We start from the raw sequence: 14,806 nt of genomic DNA on the forward strand, positions 1-14,806 counted from the left end.
CATGAGCACAGGCAGCGGCAGCAGCTCGCTCAGCTGCACCGCGGTCTCATCCACGGTCTCCTCCGTGCCCAGCGGGCCCCGGGTGTCCTCGGGGAGCGAGAAGGCCCGAGGAAGCCCATGGTGTAGGAGGCGCGCGACGGGAGGCTCTGCTGCAGGGACAGCACAGCTGATGTCACCCCAGGGGCCTCCAGGTGCCCGCCCCCTCGCCCTCCCACAACGCGCCCACTCACACATGGCCTCGTAGCTGTCCGGGTACTGCTCCAGGCGGTACTGCTCCACCAGGCCTGCCAGGTAGGCCTGCTCCCTGCCCTGGCGCCTGGCCACTGCCCCGGCCTCCGCCTCCTCTTCCAGGCCCGGGCTGCTCAGGGAGGCTGCACGTTCCTAAGACAACCCAGCATCATGACCATGCCCCTTCCCTTTGTCCAAAGAGAAGGGCAGGTGGGGCATGGCCCCCCAACCCTGAGCCCCCACCCTCCTCTGCCCTGACCTGTGAGCTGGAAGGCTGGCTTGCAGAGCCGTCCTCGGTGTCCCCACTCCTCCCTGGGCCTGAGCAGCACAAATGGGCGGGGAGGGGGAGTCAGGGCCAGTGCCTGCTGTGGGCAGCACCTCCCAAGTCCCCAGGACAGCAGACTTCCCGCCCTTCCTCCTCCCCCTCCTGGACCCAGACACCACCAGCGACAGGACAGCTCTGCAGACCACTGACCTGGCTCAGGGGTGCCGTCTCCCACAGCACTGGGTCCAGCCTCAGCACCCGGCAAGGCCTGGAGGCCACCTTCTTCCCCAGAGCCAGCCACCCGAGCGCAGGCGCCGACTGAGGCTGGTTCTGCCAGCAGCTGTGAGTCATGGTCCCAAGTAGGGCTCTGTGCTCCCAGGCTGAGGCCTGGCTGGGACACGTGGTCAGGGGGGCTCGGAAGGGGCCTGGGCGTATCAGGCTGGGTTTCCCCTGGGGGCGCCCCCAGCATCACCTGGGACTGAGACACGTGTCCGTGGACATTCCACCGTGGCCGGGAGGGAGCCACATCCCACACGTTCTCCCCGACCTTGATGCTGGCATCAGACACGTGTCCGTGGATGTTCCACCGTGGCCGGGAGGATGCCACGTCCCACACGTTCTCCCCCACCTTGATGCTGGCATCAGACACGTGTCCGTGGACGTTCCACCGTGGCCGGGAGGGGGCCATTCCAGAAGCATAGCCCCCTGTGAGAATACCACCCTCAGACACATGCCCAAGAGGCTGCCCCATGGCCTGGCTACTCCCCTCCTCGGGGAGGTTATTCCTGGGTAGGGATGGGTGAGGCAGAGCCACCTGCCCATCCGGGACACAGGTGTCCAGCCTAAACTCGTGAGTGTCCCCCCACAGCTGCAGCCCCTCGCAGCCTAAGCTGCCTCCCACAGTCTGGAGGGACCCTGGGACCGAAGTGACCAGAGCTGGCCTCAGGACAGTTCTGAAATCGTACTCCTGTGGCCCCGAGCAGCCCGTGCCCGCTGTGGCTGACGAAGCAGAGGAGCGCAGATCTGAGCCGATGGTCTGCAGGGCCTCCTCCAAGACAGGGGCCACCCCAGCGTCCCCAGGCTGATCAGCACCCTGGCCCGTGGGCAGGAAATCCTGGATACTGAGGCCTGCAGAGAACAGCCCTGGCCCCTCGGCCTGCCCTGGCTGCAGGCCTGCTCCCAGCTCTGAGCCACTGCAGGCCCCCAGTGCTGGAGGCTCGAGGGGCTGTGGCGTCAGCTCCCGTGGCCGGCTTGGGCCATCCCAGGCAGCCACGTGCTGCTCTGCACACCCAGGATCACAGCTGCCACCTCCATCGGGGTGCCCAGGGCCCAGAGACGAGGCCTGAAACACAAGAGCATCGTTGGTCCCCTGGTTATCTAGCTCTATCCCCAAATTCCGTTCTGGGGACCGTGGGGACACAGGACAGGCACCCACTGTCCCCTGGGCAGCACAGGCCTGGGTCCCCAGCTCAGAGCCCACGTGACATGCCCGGGAAGTGCCCTGCCCCTCACCTGGGAGCACGCACTCGGGAGCACCGCTGGCGGCTCGGGGGGCCTCCCCTCGGATGCGTCTCTCAGCATGGCCTGAAAGTCAGTGCCAGGGCGTGAGGCGGCAGCTGCCAGGTGGAGCAGACCTGACCCCCCGCCCCGAGCCGCCTGGCCCGGAGCCTCGGCACTGAGATCACAGGGCTGTGCAGCTCGCCCACAGACCGCCCTCAGCCCCTTCCCAGCGCGTCTCCGAGCTACTGAAGGGAGTTACCATCCCTTCCCCAGAAGGGCACGCAGGTCTGCATGAAGTTTCAGGGGGTCCTGGAGCCCCTAAAGCCCAGGAAGAGTGGCCCCTGACACACCTGAATGTGCTCCTGATCTTCTAAGAGAAAGCGAGCCCGTGCGCTCGCCAGCCGGTGCCTCTGGACTTTCCACAGCGCTTTCTGCTCTCGACGAGCTGCCTCTGCAGACAACTTGCTATAATGGTCAACCAGCGCCTGCCTGAAGCCACATGCAGAGGGCTGGTCACCAGTCACCCCACACTGTCCAGCTGCTCCCCTTGGGGGCGGTTCTCCATGACAGAGGCCCGGGCAGGTGGTCTGCACACCTGGCACCTTCCCCTGCCCCCAGCTGGTCCCTCTGCACCCCCACAGCTCCTGCAGGGGCCTCACCAGCTGGCTGTTCTGCCCATGCTGAACCAACACCAGAATGCGCCTCTGCACTGTCAGAGGCAAAGGGCCCTCTGGGGGCAACCTCCCTTCCTCAGCTGCACAGAAGGAAGGAGAATAACTTCTACCCACATGCACATACCCACGGGCACACACACACATGCACGCACACACACACACGCATATACACACAGACGTGTGCGTACATCACTGGCTCCAGGGCTCAGCTCTACAAACTATCTGAGGTCGGGCCACCAAGGCCCTGAGCAGGAAGGACAGCCCCTCCCACGAAGAACCCCCTGAGAGGCCGCTCTGCTCCCAGCTCTTCCCTGGGCTTTGGGGGACTACAGAACCCGAGGGTGGGACAAGTCTGACACAGTAAGAGACCGACTGTCGGACGCTGTGCTGGACAAATGCCCAACTCTGTCAGGCCAACAGGCTGGAAGTTAAACAGACGAGAGGCAGGGTCAAGCCAGCACGATCTGCCTGGACGCCAACCCACACACACCACCCAGCAGACGTTCTGAGGGCTGAGGACACACGAACATGCCCATGTCCACCCCCAGGAGCACTGAGGCCAAGTGGCTGCTCGGAGTCAAGACAACTACTTGGAAGTTTTCCAAATAAAAAGTAAACCGACCATCACCAAGATCAAACCAGTCATGGGGCCTGCCGTGCCCTCACCGAGGAGGGTCAGCCGAGTGCCACCCCCACAGCCACCCTACCTCGCCTTCCTCTCCAGCTGCTCCTCCAGGGCCTGCAGCCTCCGCGCCCTGTCGCGGAGCTCCCGGGCGTAGCTGAAGTCATCGTCCAGCTCCTCCTGCCGGGCCGCCCGGCGTCGCTGCGTAACACCCCGCATGCAGCCTCAACAGCTGACCCTGGCCCTGCAAGCCCCCCGCCCCCAGCACCCGCAGCCCACCCACCTCCTGGTCCTTCATGAACTGCTCTTTCAGCCTCTGAAACTGCTCTCGCTTCCGGGCGTCCAAGGCCATCCGCTCAGACATCTGCCGATCTGCATGGAGACAGAGCACCGTCCTGAGGAGCCCCCACAGGCAGCCGCCAGCATCCCAGAGGGAGACCTGAGCCACACGCACCGCTCAGCGCACTCAGGACCCTGGACGCCGCTTCTCGGGCTTGGACGATTAATTCTTGCTTAGCAATCTCCATTCGTAATTCCTGGAAAAGACCAGCAGTGACCACAGCTCCCCTCTCTGCCCCTCCCCTGGGCTGGAGGACCTGCAACAGGCTGCTCAGACCCCAGGTGGACTCCCCCAGGGACAGCGCCCCGGCTGCGAGGGCGAGTGCACCCCGCCCCCCACCGTCCTGAACAGTGACAAGACTGGCTCCTGTCAGGGCAGCTGGGGGGTCTTGCACGGGATCCGAGGCTGAGACCCCAGGCCTGAGTGTGTGCCTGGAAGGGACCAAGGAGCTCCGAGTGACGACCTTCAGGGATGGAGGGCCAGCTCCCAGCCAGCGCCCAGCCAGCTCCCGGAGAAGAGAGGACAGAGCCCCTGCCCTTGGATGCCCTACCCAGACACCCCCCAGGACAGAGAACGCCAGGGGCAACACCACTTGCACACACCACACCCAGCACCCCTTGGAGCGGAGGAGGGTGTGAGGGAAGCCCCCAGGGCTATGGTCCTCGAACCTTCTCCTCCTTGCTGATGGAGCTGTGGCGTGCCACCCTCTCCATCCGCCCCACGTAGATGGCACAGTCCTTCTCAATCTCCTTCAGCTCCTCAAGGGAGAAAATCACCGAGATCCGGGGCACGGGGACGTCGGACCAGCAGAGATAATGCTGCAACAGAGGGGACCCCACCGGGAGCCCAGCTGAGGCGTGCCCACCCCCAGCTCTGCTTCCATGCTTCTGTCACCCACATGGGCAGTTCGCTCCTTAACCAAGGGGATGGCATCCCCCGCGGCTCCGAGGTCACATCTGGCCCCTCGTCTGCCCTGACCCTCCAGCCCCACACTGGCCCCTGGTCAGCCTCCACACACTGTTCTGGTCCCTGGAAGCCCCAGGCCCACCTGGCCAGCGCCTGCCTCTGCTCAGACATCGGACAGCACTCCTCAAACAGGCTGCTCGTCCACCCACACCCACCGCTGCCCTGGGCCTTGGCCATGCGGACATTGACACAGGCCTCTGTCCAAGGCTCTGCCCCAGACACAGCTCCCTGCACCAGCCTGTCCACTTTCCTGCAGCTGCAGCCCCTCCCCACCCGAGGGGCCGTCTCCCACGAGGACGAGGAGGAGGGGAGGGCCCCCTGCCCCTCGGCCTCAGAAAGGCCTTTGCTTTCCCTCCATCTGTGAACATGGGCCCGGAGGCAGGAGCCCCTCATGAAACTCAGGGGACCCTGAGGGAGAAGTCACCACGGTCCCAGCTCCAAGGTGCTGACCCAGAGATAAGGACAGACGGCCAGGTCTTGGGGGACAGGTATGACAGGCCTGGACCTCAGCTCTGAGAGGCCAGAGGGACGAGAGGCAGGGCGAGGAGAGCATGAGTGGGGAGCATGGGGCCTCCTCACTCACCCGAGGGCAGCAGAGCTTCAGCAGGTTGATGGTCTTCCCGCAGACGTACACGTCCTGAGCGATGTGCTTCAGGAACGCGGGCACACAGTCCCCCGCCTCCTTGGAGATGAGCACGTAGCCGTGGGTCCAGTAGGACTTATCTGAGTGTGGGACGGGACACACGGCTGGCCTGCATCCAGGACCGCCCTGCCCCCCGGACGGCATGGAGGCCCAGCCCAGCAGCCAGCCACCACCTACCTCTGAAGCCCAGGTAGTCATGGTTCACCTGGATCATGAACTCGCCATAAACGTCTCTGAAGACCCCACTGTACACCCAATCATAGATGAACCTGCCAGGGTGGGTGGGCCAGTAGTGAGGTGGGCGGGGCAGCCATGGGGTGGAGGGGTGTGCCCACGGAGCCCAGTCCAAGCCCTGACTATGCCGCCCCCTCCCCATCTAACATCCCTGCACTCAGCAGGTGTGGGACAAGGAATTCAACTCAAGAATCTGCTGAGACTGAGTGTGGCCCCGCCCCTCCCCGCCCAGGGCCCCACGCCCACCGAGTGTAGGGCTCACAGCTGGTCTTGAGCAGGGACAGCAGCACCGGGTAGTGCTCATTGCTGCAGTTGTCCAGGGCCTCCTGGTAGAGGTAGGAGAGCAGCTTCACGCCCTGGAGACAGCCAAGGGTGGGGCTTGACGCATGCGCACAGCAAGGGGACCCTGCAGCCCCTGGCAGTCACACCCAGCCTCGCCCCCTTTCCTGGATCCCGCACGACTCACAGTGGGGAAAGGAGCCCGGGACTCTCCTCCGCAGGTGCCCACACCACAGAGCTCAGCCAGGTACCTAGACAGGCCAGGTGAGAGCAGGTGCTCAGAGCCCCAGGCTGGGGGAAAGCAGGTGAGCAGAATGTGCCCAGCCCTTCCCTCCCATCTTCACCCTCTGGCTTTAAAACCAGCTGCCCCTCAAGGATCTCAGACCTCAGCGCCTGCGGGGCCCCTCCACGGCACCCCATGCACCTCCCCTCCTCCCGCTCAGCCAAGGCTCCCATCACTGAGTGCTGGCCTTTTCCCGCACCTGGGCTCTGCCCTGAGCCCCTCCTGTATTCCCACCACCTCACCCAGGTGGCTGCCTGCTCTGGCCTGGATGACTGCTAAGCCCCCGCCCAGGCCCCTCGCCCTCTCCACCCTGGCAGTCCACGTGCAGCACAGTATCCCCGCCCCACCTCCTGACTGGGCCCGTCTCCAGCCCTCGGGGCCTCCACCCTCCTCCCCTCGGCCTGGAAGGCCTCCTCTCCCACTGAGCTCACCTCCCCAGGCCCCCAGCCCTGTACCCTCTCTTCTCCAGCTGGCACCTGCCGGACAGACGCTTGCCGGGGCTAGCTAACTGGTTCCTGAGTGCCCTTCAGGCGGGAGCTCCCACCATGGTAGCCGAGCCTTTTTCCAGCACCATGGCCCTTTCAAGTCAGCATCACGCCCAGGCCCAGCACCTGAGAACTCAGGTGGGCAAGGACTGTCCAGACACCTCTCAGGAGGGCTGTGAGCCGTGCCTTTTCCCAGCACCATGGTCCTTTCAAGCCAGCATCACGCCCAGGCCCAGCACCTGAGGAACTCAGCTGGGCAAGGACTGTCCAGACACCTCTCAGGAGGGCTGTCCTCCAGGCCCCACCCAGCCCCCCACGCTTGGCCACTGTGCTGTGCTCACCTGAGCTGCCGGCCCAGCTTCTTGAAGAGAAAGCCAATGGTGAGGAGGCTCAGAGTGGGCGGGGTGGAGAGGACACACGCCCGGTAATACTGCAGGTACCTCCTCAGGCCGCTGCTGAAGGCCTATTGGACAAGGGGACTGAGAGGAGGCGGCTGGGCACACGGACACAGCCGAGCTCAGGGCTGGAAAGGGTCACTGGTGCTAGGAAAGGGCTCGGCTGCCATCCCCTAACCCTGGGCTCCATTTCCCAATGGGCACCCGTGGGTCCCACCCAGGCACCCCAGCCCAGCGGGAAGCTAGGACCGAGCCCTCTGCAAATCCTGTCCCTGCAGCCGGGACCAGCCACACCAGGAAACTGGTAAGTGAGGCTGGGGGTCCTGGGAAGGGGCAGGCACTGCACACAGGCTGACGCTGAGAGGGTCTCAGGGACACATGGCCCCAGCTCAGCTCACGTCTTTGCAGGACCCGCCAGAACCAGTGTCCATCCTCACCAGCGAGGAGACAGCGGGCCTGCCCTCATGTCCCAGATGACGAGGCAGTCTGCCTGGGTCAGCTTCCTTCTGCCCCCCACCCCTACCCCGTCTCCATGGGCCCAGCTACACCTGAACCGAATCCTGCCACCCGACCACCCCCTGCAGCACCAAACCCTGAGGGACTCGCAGCCCAGCCCCACTGGGCCTGGTGCCCTCCTCCTGGCACTTCTGTCAGTGCTCCCAGAATGCCCCGCTCCGCTGGATGCCTGTCCCTCCCATGGAGCTGCACTGCTGTCCTGGGGGCTGTACCCAGCGCAGGGGCAGCTGGAAGGCTTTCAGGGAGACCTGGTGCAGCCCCAGCTCCTGGAACTCAACTCGCCAAATAAGGGAAATCCACTGTGTCAATTGCATAAGATGCACCAGGGACCCGGTGGGGAACAGCAGCCTGGGCCCACCCACCCGCCTGGTCCTGCCCAGGCCCCCAAATGTGGGCCACACCCGCCTCCCACTATCCCAGGCTCCCAGTCAAGTGACGCTGGTGAGACCCCCGTTCTTGAAGGGTGACGTCAGGCTCCAGGCGTGACAGGAGACAAGGGCTCAGTGGTGTGGGCAGCCCTGAGGTCCTCTCCCAGCTCCTGTGCACACCTCACAGGAGGCCAGGCCCACCTGGAACACGAGGCCCTTGCTGCAGGAGGCGTCCAGCACGGGCTGCAGAGAGAAGTGGCTCAGGCGTGCGTAGTGGGTCCCGCACTCGGCCACCTCTGAGAGGAGGCTGCTGATGCTCTCGGGGGACGTTCCTGACACGTGGATGCCCCGCTTCACCATGAAGGCCTGAGTCGGCTGGAGAGGGCAGAGAAGGGGTCACTGAGGCCAGACGTCCAAGACCCCTCCCTCCATGCACCCAACCACGGCTCTGCCCAGAGAGCCCAAGACACACGAACAGGAAGTTCCAAAGCAGAAAGCAGGTGGCCACCAGGCATACCCCACCCAGTGGTGACCACTCCCTGCCACACTGAAGAGCACACGTTTAAATGTCAGGCCACGTGGGAGGCGCGGAGACAGGGTGCCCTCCACACCACACGGAAAGAGCAACGAGCAACCTTCTCGGAGCACAAGCTTCAGAAAAGGCCGTCGGAGCCCACCTCAACTCCCGGGTCAGGTCAGAGGAATAATGGACAATGTAGAGCCTCTGCCCAGCACGCTCCCCCATCACTGTCTGCAACCAGAGAAGGGAGACAGCCTGAGGGACGCTGGCAGCACCGCGAGGGGCGCAGCGATGCGCGTCGAGAGGGACACGCACAGCCCAAGCGCCTGCGTCAAGAACACGTCTCATCATCACTGCACTGCACACCTCAAGCAGCTGGAAAAGGCAGCGACTGAACAAGCAGAAGGAAGGAGATAACAAGGTGAGAGCAGCGGGAAAGAACATGGACTGGGAACAGTACAAAGAACCATGAAAACAAAAGTCGTTTCTTTGAAAAGATCAACAAAGTCAACAAACCGTTAGCAGCACTGACTAAGAAAAAGATGACTTAAAGGAGAGAAGAGGCAAAGCGCTAGAATCAGAAAGGACAGGGGGACATACCGCTGACTCTACAGAAATAGAGAAAACACCATCAACAACTCTTTGCCAACAAATCAGATGACCTGGATGAAATGGGCAAATTCCCGGAAATATACAACTTGCAAAACGGCCTCAAGAAAAAAGGAAACTCTAGCTTGCCCTGACTGGACACCTGGGCGGGAAGTCCCGCCCTGAGCCCTGAGCGCACGTGCCAGCTGCACGGCGAGGCTGCCAGCAAAACACGAGACCAGGCAGCCCCTCAGCGAAGTTCCCCTTTTAGGAACCCTGGGGACCTAGATAACGGCCCACCTGAGTGACCCCAGCTCTCCCTTCCTGCACCCTAATTCCCACCCTTATGTTTTAAATTCACCAATAAAGAGTGAACCCACAAACCCTGAGGCACCCCTACCCTCGACCCAATGGAGGCAGAGCCCCAGATCCCCTTCTTCCTCCTCTCTCCCCACAAGACCTCGCTGTGTGATCCCACCCTCCGAGACGTGCGAAGAGTCAATGTTGTTCTTCGAAGGTCCCTGACGGTTTCTTGCCGAGGTGTGTCCTGAAATCCAAGGAACGACAGGGCCGTCCAGCCACAGCCCGGCCAGGTGCGTGGGGGGGAGTGGGGGCTGCCACACGTCAGGACAGGCCGGTGGGCGCCGCAGGCATCCCCAGCAACCTCACTGTCCACAGGCCCAGACCAGCACACCCCCCAACACATTAAGATAAATGTTGGGTATATTTTGCTATAATTTAAAGAAAAGCAACAAAAAACCTCCCCCAAACAATAAAACCCCAGGACCAGATGGCTTCACTGGTGACTTCTAACAAACAATTAAAGAACTTATGTGACTGTTCTCAAACTCTTCCAAAAACTGAAGAGGAGGGAAGAGTCCCTAATGCTAAGAGGCCAGGACTGTCCCAAATCAAAGTCAGATAAACACATCACCAGGAAGGAAAGTAAAGGCCAAATCCCTGTGAACACAGATGCAAAGTCCTCACTCAAGTACTAAGGCACCGAATCCTGCAGCACAAAAAGACGATGCTTGCCCTGGCTGGTTTGCTCAGTGGGTAGAGCGTCGGCCTGAAGACTGAAGGATCCTGGGTTCGATTCCGATCAAGGGCACATGCCCTGGCTGCGGGCTCAATCCCCACCAATCAAGGAGCAGGAGGCAGCCAATCAAGGATTCTCTCTTATCACTGACGTTTCTTTCTTTTTTTTTTTTTTATTGATTTCAGAGAGGAAGGAAGAGGGAGGGAGAGAGATAGAAAGATCAATAATGAGAGAGAGCCGAAACCGGTTTGGCTCAGTGGATAGAGCGTCAGCCTGCAGACTGAAAGGTCCCGGGTTCGATTCTGGTCAAGGGCATGTACCTGAGTTGCGGGCACATCCCCAGTAGGAGATGTGCAGGAGGTAGCTGATGGATGTTTCTCTCTCATCGATGTTTCTAAGAGAATCATTAACCAGCTGCCTCCTGCACGCCCCCTACTGGGAATCGAGCCCACAACCCCAGCATGTGCCCTTGACCGGAATCGAACCTGGGACCCTTCAGTCCATAGCTCAACACTTTATCTACTGAGCCACACCGGCCAGGGCATCACTGATGTTTCTCTCTCTCTCTCCCTCTTCCTTTTTCTCTGAAATCAATAAAAATATTTTAAAAAAAGACGATGCGCCACGATGAAGGGGTTCCTCTCAGGAATGCAAGGACAGTGCACACGGAAATCAATCGCTGTAACGCGCAGTCAGAGAATGAATGAGAGCAACGAACACCTTACTCTTGTTCCGTCTGTAAAGGACGTTAATAAATGAGCAGTTTTTAGGACTGAAATGAGAATGCAGCCCTGCCGTTGCCGCAGAGCGGCTGCAGGCCCACCGGCCTGGCGCTGGGGCTGAGGCCATCCACTCCCCGCACCGGCCTCCTCCTACCCTGTGGAGTGCTCGGGCAGTGCCAGCCACCAACCCTGCGCTGGTGCAGTGACGTGTGCCCGCACCCCTTACCTGGCAGAGGGGAAACGTGGCAGACATGACCCCGATCAAGACGTTCAGCACGTCCTTCACCAGCTCGCACTCCTGCACCAGCACGGGCTGCGCGGCCTGCGGGAGGCCCCCGCCCAGCACCTGCAGCTCGCGTCGGCACAGCCTGCAGAAACTGTCGAAGGCGTCCCTTCCCGCCTCCGTGAGGTAGGGCTCTTCTCTGTGGCCAGGGGGGCTGTGGAGACAGAGCCACGGGCACCTCAACTACATGAAGAAAAGGCAGGAGAAAGTGACTCAATACAACACAACGTCCAAGAAACAGAGCGGGTGTGTCCGCCCAGCCACCAGCCTCTCCCTCAGCTCTGTGGGCTCAGCACCGGCTGCGCTGGGTCCAGACAATCCACACAGAGTCCCACCCCAGCACCCACTGGGCCCACATGATGGTCCTCAGGACGACCGACACTCACACCGTAGCTTTATCTTAAAAACAAGCACAAGGCTTACACACCCGTGTGCACAGCAGCACATTCACAACAGCCCAAAGGTGGAAGCAGCCCGAGTGTCTGTCCACCGACCGGTGCGTGGATTAAAACACATGGGAGAGTATTCAGCCTGCAAAGGAAGGGCATTCGGGACCTGCGACCACAGGCCCCGATGAAGCTACGCTCAGTGAGATAAGCCAGACAAGGAAGGACAGCTCCTGCCGATCCACGTACAGGAGGCCCCGCGTGGCAGACTCAGAAGGTAGGATGGCGGTGCCAGGGGTTGGGGGAGGGATGGGAGTGAGTGTTTCATGGGGACAGAGTTTCAATTTGGAAGACGGAAAGTTCTCGAGATGATGGTGGTGGTGACTGCACAACAATGTGAATATATTTAATGCTACTGAGCTGTATACTTAAAAATGGTCCAAGTGTGCGAGTTTAAGTTATGTGCATATTACACAAAGGATGGACAGAGCAGCCTCATTAATTTTTTTTTTTTTATGTCAGAGAGGAAGGGAGAAGGAGAGGGAGATAGAAACATCAATGATGAGAGAGTAGCCTCATTAATTTTTTTTTTTTTTATGTCAGAGAGGAAGGGAGAGGGAGAGGGAGATAGAAACATCAATGATGAGAGAGAATCATGGATCAGCTGACTCCTGCACGCCGCCTACTGGGATCCAGCCCGCAACCGGGGCATGTGCCTTGACTGGGAATCAAACTGTGACCTCCTGGTTCATAGGTCGATGCCCAACCACTGAGCCACCCAGGCCGGGCCAGCACAAAGCAGACACACTGGGTCTTGCGAGAGTGGCTCTAGGCACTGGGCACTGGGCACAGGGCACCAAGGGCTTGGCCTCACCCAGCAGTCACATCGTTACAATCAGCCACAGACACAGTACATTGAAAAATATTCCTTTGAAAACCAACAACCTCTCCTGGAAAGTATGAAAAAACTGTCTTTTAAAACCACTGGAAAAGGTAATTTCTTAGTAAACAGAGGCCAGAATACAGGCCTTTCTGAAACTTTTCTTCTCACTTGTAACACCTGACCAGCTCTTTTCTCCTCTTCCCCAAAGAGCCTTGGGTTTAGGTCTAGCAACTCAAAAAGTATCTACGGGCTCCAAGCTGCTGGACATTCCAACCCACGACTCCGAGGGCAGGGGGGGCACACGGCTCCGGCCCCACTCCTGCAGGCTCATCCCCGCACCCTGTACCCCCCGCCCCGGACTCAGCGCCGAGGGAGAAAAGCCCATGCAAGAAACTAAAATCCCCACTCGTCCCCACGGAGGACTCAGCCCGACAGGAGGAAGCGGCTTCCCCAGAATGGGCGGCACCTGCAGACCAACCCTCAGGGACACAGGTGGGTCTGCCAGAGGCCCCGGGCAGGGGCAGGGCTTACAGCCCAGGAGCCGTTTGGGGACAGCGAGCTCTGCTTCTGGTGGGAACACAGCTTCCTTAACTGCCCACGGCAGGAACCGGCCAGGTGGCTGGGTTTTAAATGGAAACAGGTTCTAATGATTCAGCAAGTAAACCTGAGGGAAAGGCCTCCATCCCCACTCCGGGAGGTTTCGAGACACAAGCACATGCAGATTCAGAGGCCCCTGGACCCGGCTGAGTGGTGACCAAGGAAACACTGCCGCCACCACAGTGACCAGCCCGAGAGCAGCGCTCCCCTCCTTCTCGACGTGGACAACAATGGGCACGAAGACAGCGCCCTCGTCAGCACCCCAGCCCTGACCGCACCCACCGGGCCGACCCAGCACACCTCAGACTGGAACCCTCGTGGGAAGGACGTGAGCTCGGGTGCGAGCGGCTCTGCTCCAGCTGGGAAGTGTGGCTGGCACCGCGGGAACCTCCGAGAAGCTGCCAGTCCTCGCCCCCGCCCCGCAGTGTCTCTCAACTCCCAGAACAGAGATGATTTTGTGCACCAGGCTGACTGAGACTCCCAGGTCCCCAGTCCTGCCACAGCGGCCTCTGCCAGTAGCCACCCGGGCTCTTGGGTAAAGCACACCCGTGTGCCGGAGGAGGGCAGGCCTGCGAAGGCCAAGGCGCACGTACCAGCCGACTTGCTCCCAGCACCTCCGCTTGCTGGCCTCGTAGGTGAGCACCGCGTCCCAGGGGTCGATCTCCGGGGTCGTGCCGTGCTCAGACTGGGAGTCGGGAGTCAAATTGGATGCTGACTGGAACCCTTCATCTTCGGACGGATCCACACTCTGAGGCACCTGGAGACCAGGTCGGAGGAGAAAGCACCGCGTGTGCCTCTGGGTCCAGGTTCCCCCGGGATGGGAATTCCAGGACCTCACACATCCACTCACACAGGAAAGACCCGACAATGCTTCCTGTTCCTCGTGAGCACGGATGCACTACACAGCGCTTCCACCTCCCTTACATAATTTAAGAAATTAAGTTAATTTACTAAGGTTCTCAATTTCCAATTTCACACAACACGTAAGCCTCACTATAACTCACAATGAAACGCATCCCCTCTGGAAGTTCCAATTTGGGGGAACCAGCATAAAATCGGACTAGAGACGGAAAGACTTATGTGAACCAGGATGTTCAGCGTCGTGCGTGTTTGCAGATGACCTGCTAGTAAACGTCTCGTAGTAAGGGAACGAGTGAGCAACAACAGTGCGTCTCTTCTTTCGGGGACACTCGTAAAACCACAAAATACACAGCCCAGTGATGTATGCAAAAGCCCAGTCACAGGTGGAAAAGGCATATAAAACTGCGGGTACAGTGCGAGCGCACATTTTCTACCACGTATGGAAATGGAGCCCTTGAAACGGGCTTATGTGACTGAGGAACTGAACGTCTTCTTGCACTTTAAGCGGCTCCTCTGAGGACAGAAAAACGCCTGAACAGCACGCCCTGTCGCGCCTGCTTGGGCCTGCAGCCGGCAGCGGCGTCCTTGCCCGGGTGGTGGGCAGCAGCAGCAGCAGCCCGGCCTCCCACAGCTCAGCCCCCAAGTGGCCTGGACTCCCTTCGCGTGACCAAAGGGCGGCCAGGGAGGCCTTTCCCAAGGCCCCGGGCGCCGCAGGCAGGAGGTTGGCACTCACCTTGATGGCCAGCCCCGAGAGGTCCGCGCTGTCGGGCACCGGGGGCAAGTCCAGCCGGACGTCCATGTCGTAGGTGCGACTGTGCACCAGGGCTCCGAACAGCGAGACGCGGGTGTCTCTCTCGAACCTGTCCCCGCCGGGGTCGCCGTAGGAGAAGAGCCGGGCCGTGGGCAGGCCGGTGCCCGGCGTGGCCTCCATCACCTGAAGCGCCTTGTGGATCGTGTCCTGACACAGGTACTCCTCCCGGCGGATCAGAGCCTGCACGTCCATCTCGAACACACTCAGGTCGTAGCAGTCGTAGCCGCCGTAGGGGACGTTCCTCCCCACGTGCTTGTTGTTCAGGAAGAGGTCCCGCCGGCGGGGCAGGACCTGCGGGGGCCCGGTGCCCGCCAGCTG

At 60.9% G+C, this 14,806-nt stretch overlaps 1 protein-coding gene across 1 annotated transcript in view; it reads right to left on the reverse strand.

Moving 5' to 3' along the window:
• Positions 1-14,806, reverse strand: part of TUBGCP6 (tubulin, gamma complex associated protein 6) — a gene marked incomplete at its 5' end in the record, with an annotated part of 16,475 nt that extends 1,669 nt beyond the window's left edge. Inside the window, 19 exon segments of the mRNA XM_014549183.1 lie at positions 1-149; positions 231-381; positions 488-548; positions 550-1,835; positions 2,006-2,077; positions 2,344-2,482; positions 3,375-3,490; positions 3,573-3,661; positions 3,744-3,825; positions 4,298-4,447; positions 5,179-5,318; positions 5,416-5,507; positions 5,719-5,828; positions 5,939-6,002; positions 6,861-6,982; positions 8,000-8,173; positions 10,894-11,104; positions 13,410-13,573; positions 14,411-14,806. Coding sequence (XP_014404669.1) covers positions 1-149; positions 231-381; positions 488-548; positions 550-1,835; positions 2,006-2,077; positions 2,344-2,482; positions 3,375-3,490; positions 3,573-3,661; positions 3,744-3,825; positions 4,298-4,447; positions 5,179-5,318; positions 5,416-5,507; positions 5,719-5,828; positions 5,939-6,002; positions 6,861-6,982; positions 8,000-8,173; positions 10,894-11,104; positions 13,410-13,573; positions 14,411-14,806 — 3,768 coding nt within the window.

Source organism: Myotis brandtii, unplaced genomic scaffold (genome assembly GCF_000412655.1).
Source record: "Myotis brandtii unplaced genomic scaffold, ASM41265v1 scaffold537, whole genome shotgun sequence".
Classification (NCBI taxonomy): Eukaryota; Metazoa; Chordata; class Mammalia; order Chiroptera; family Vespertilionidae; genus Myotis; species Myotis brandtii.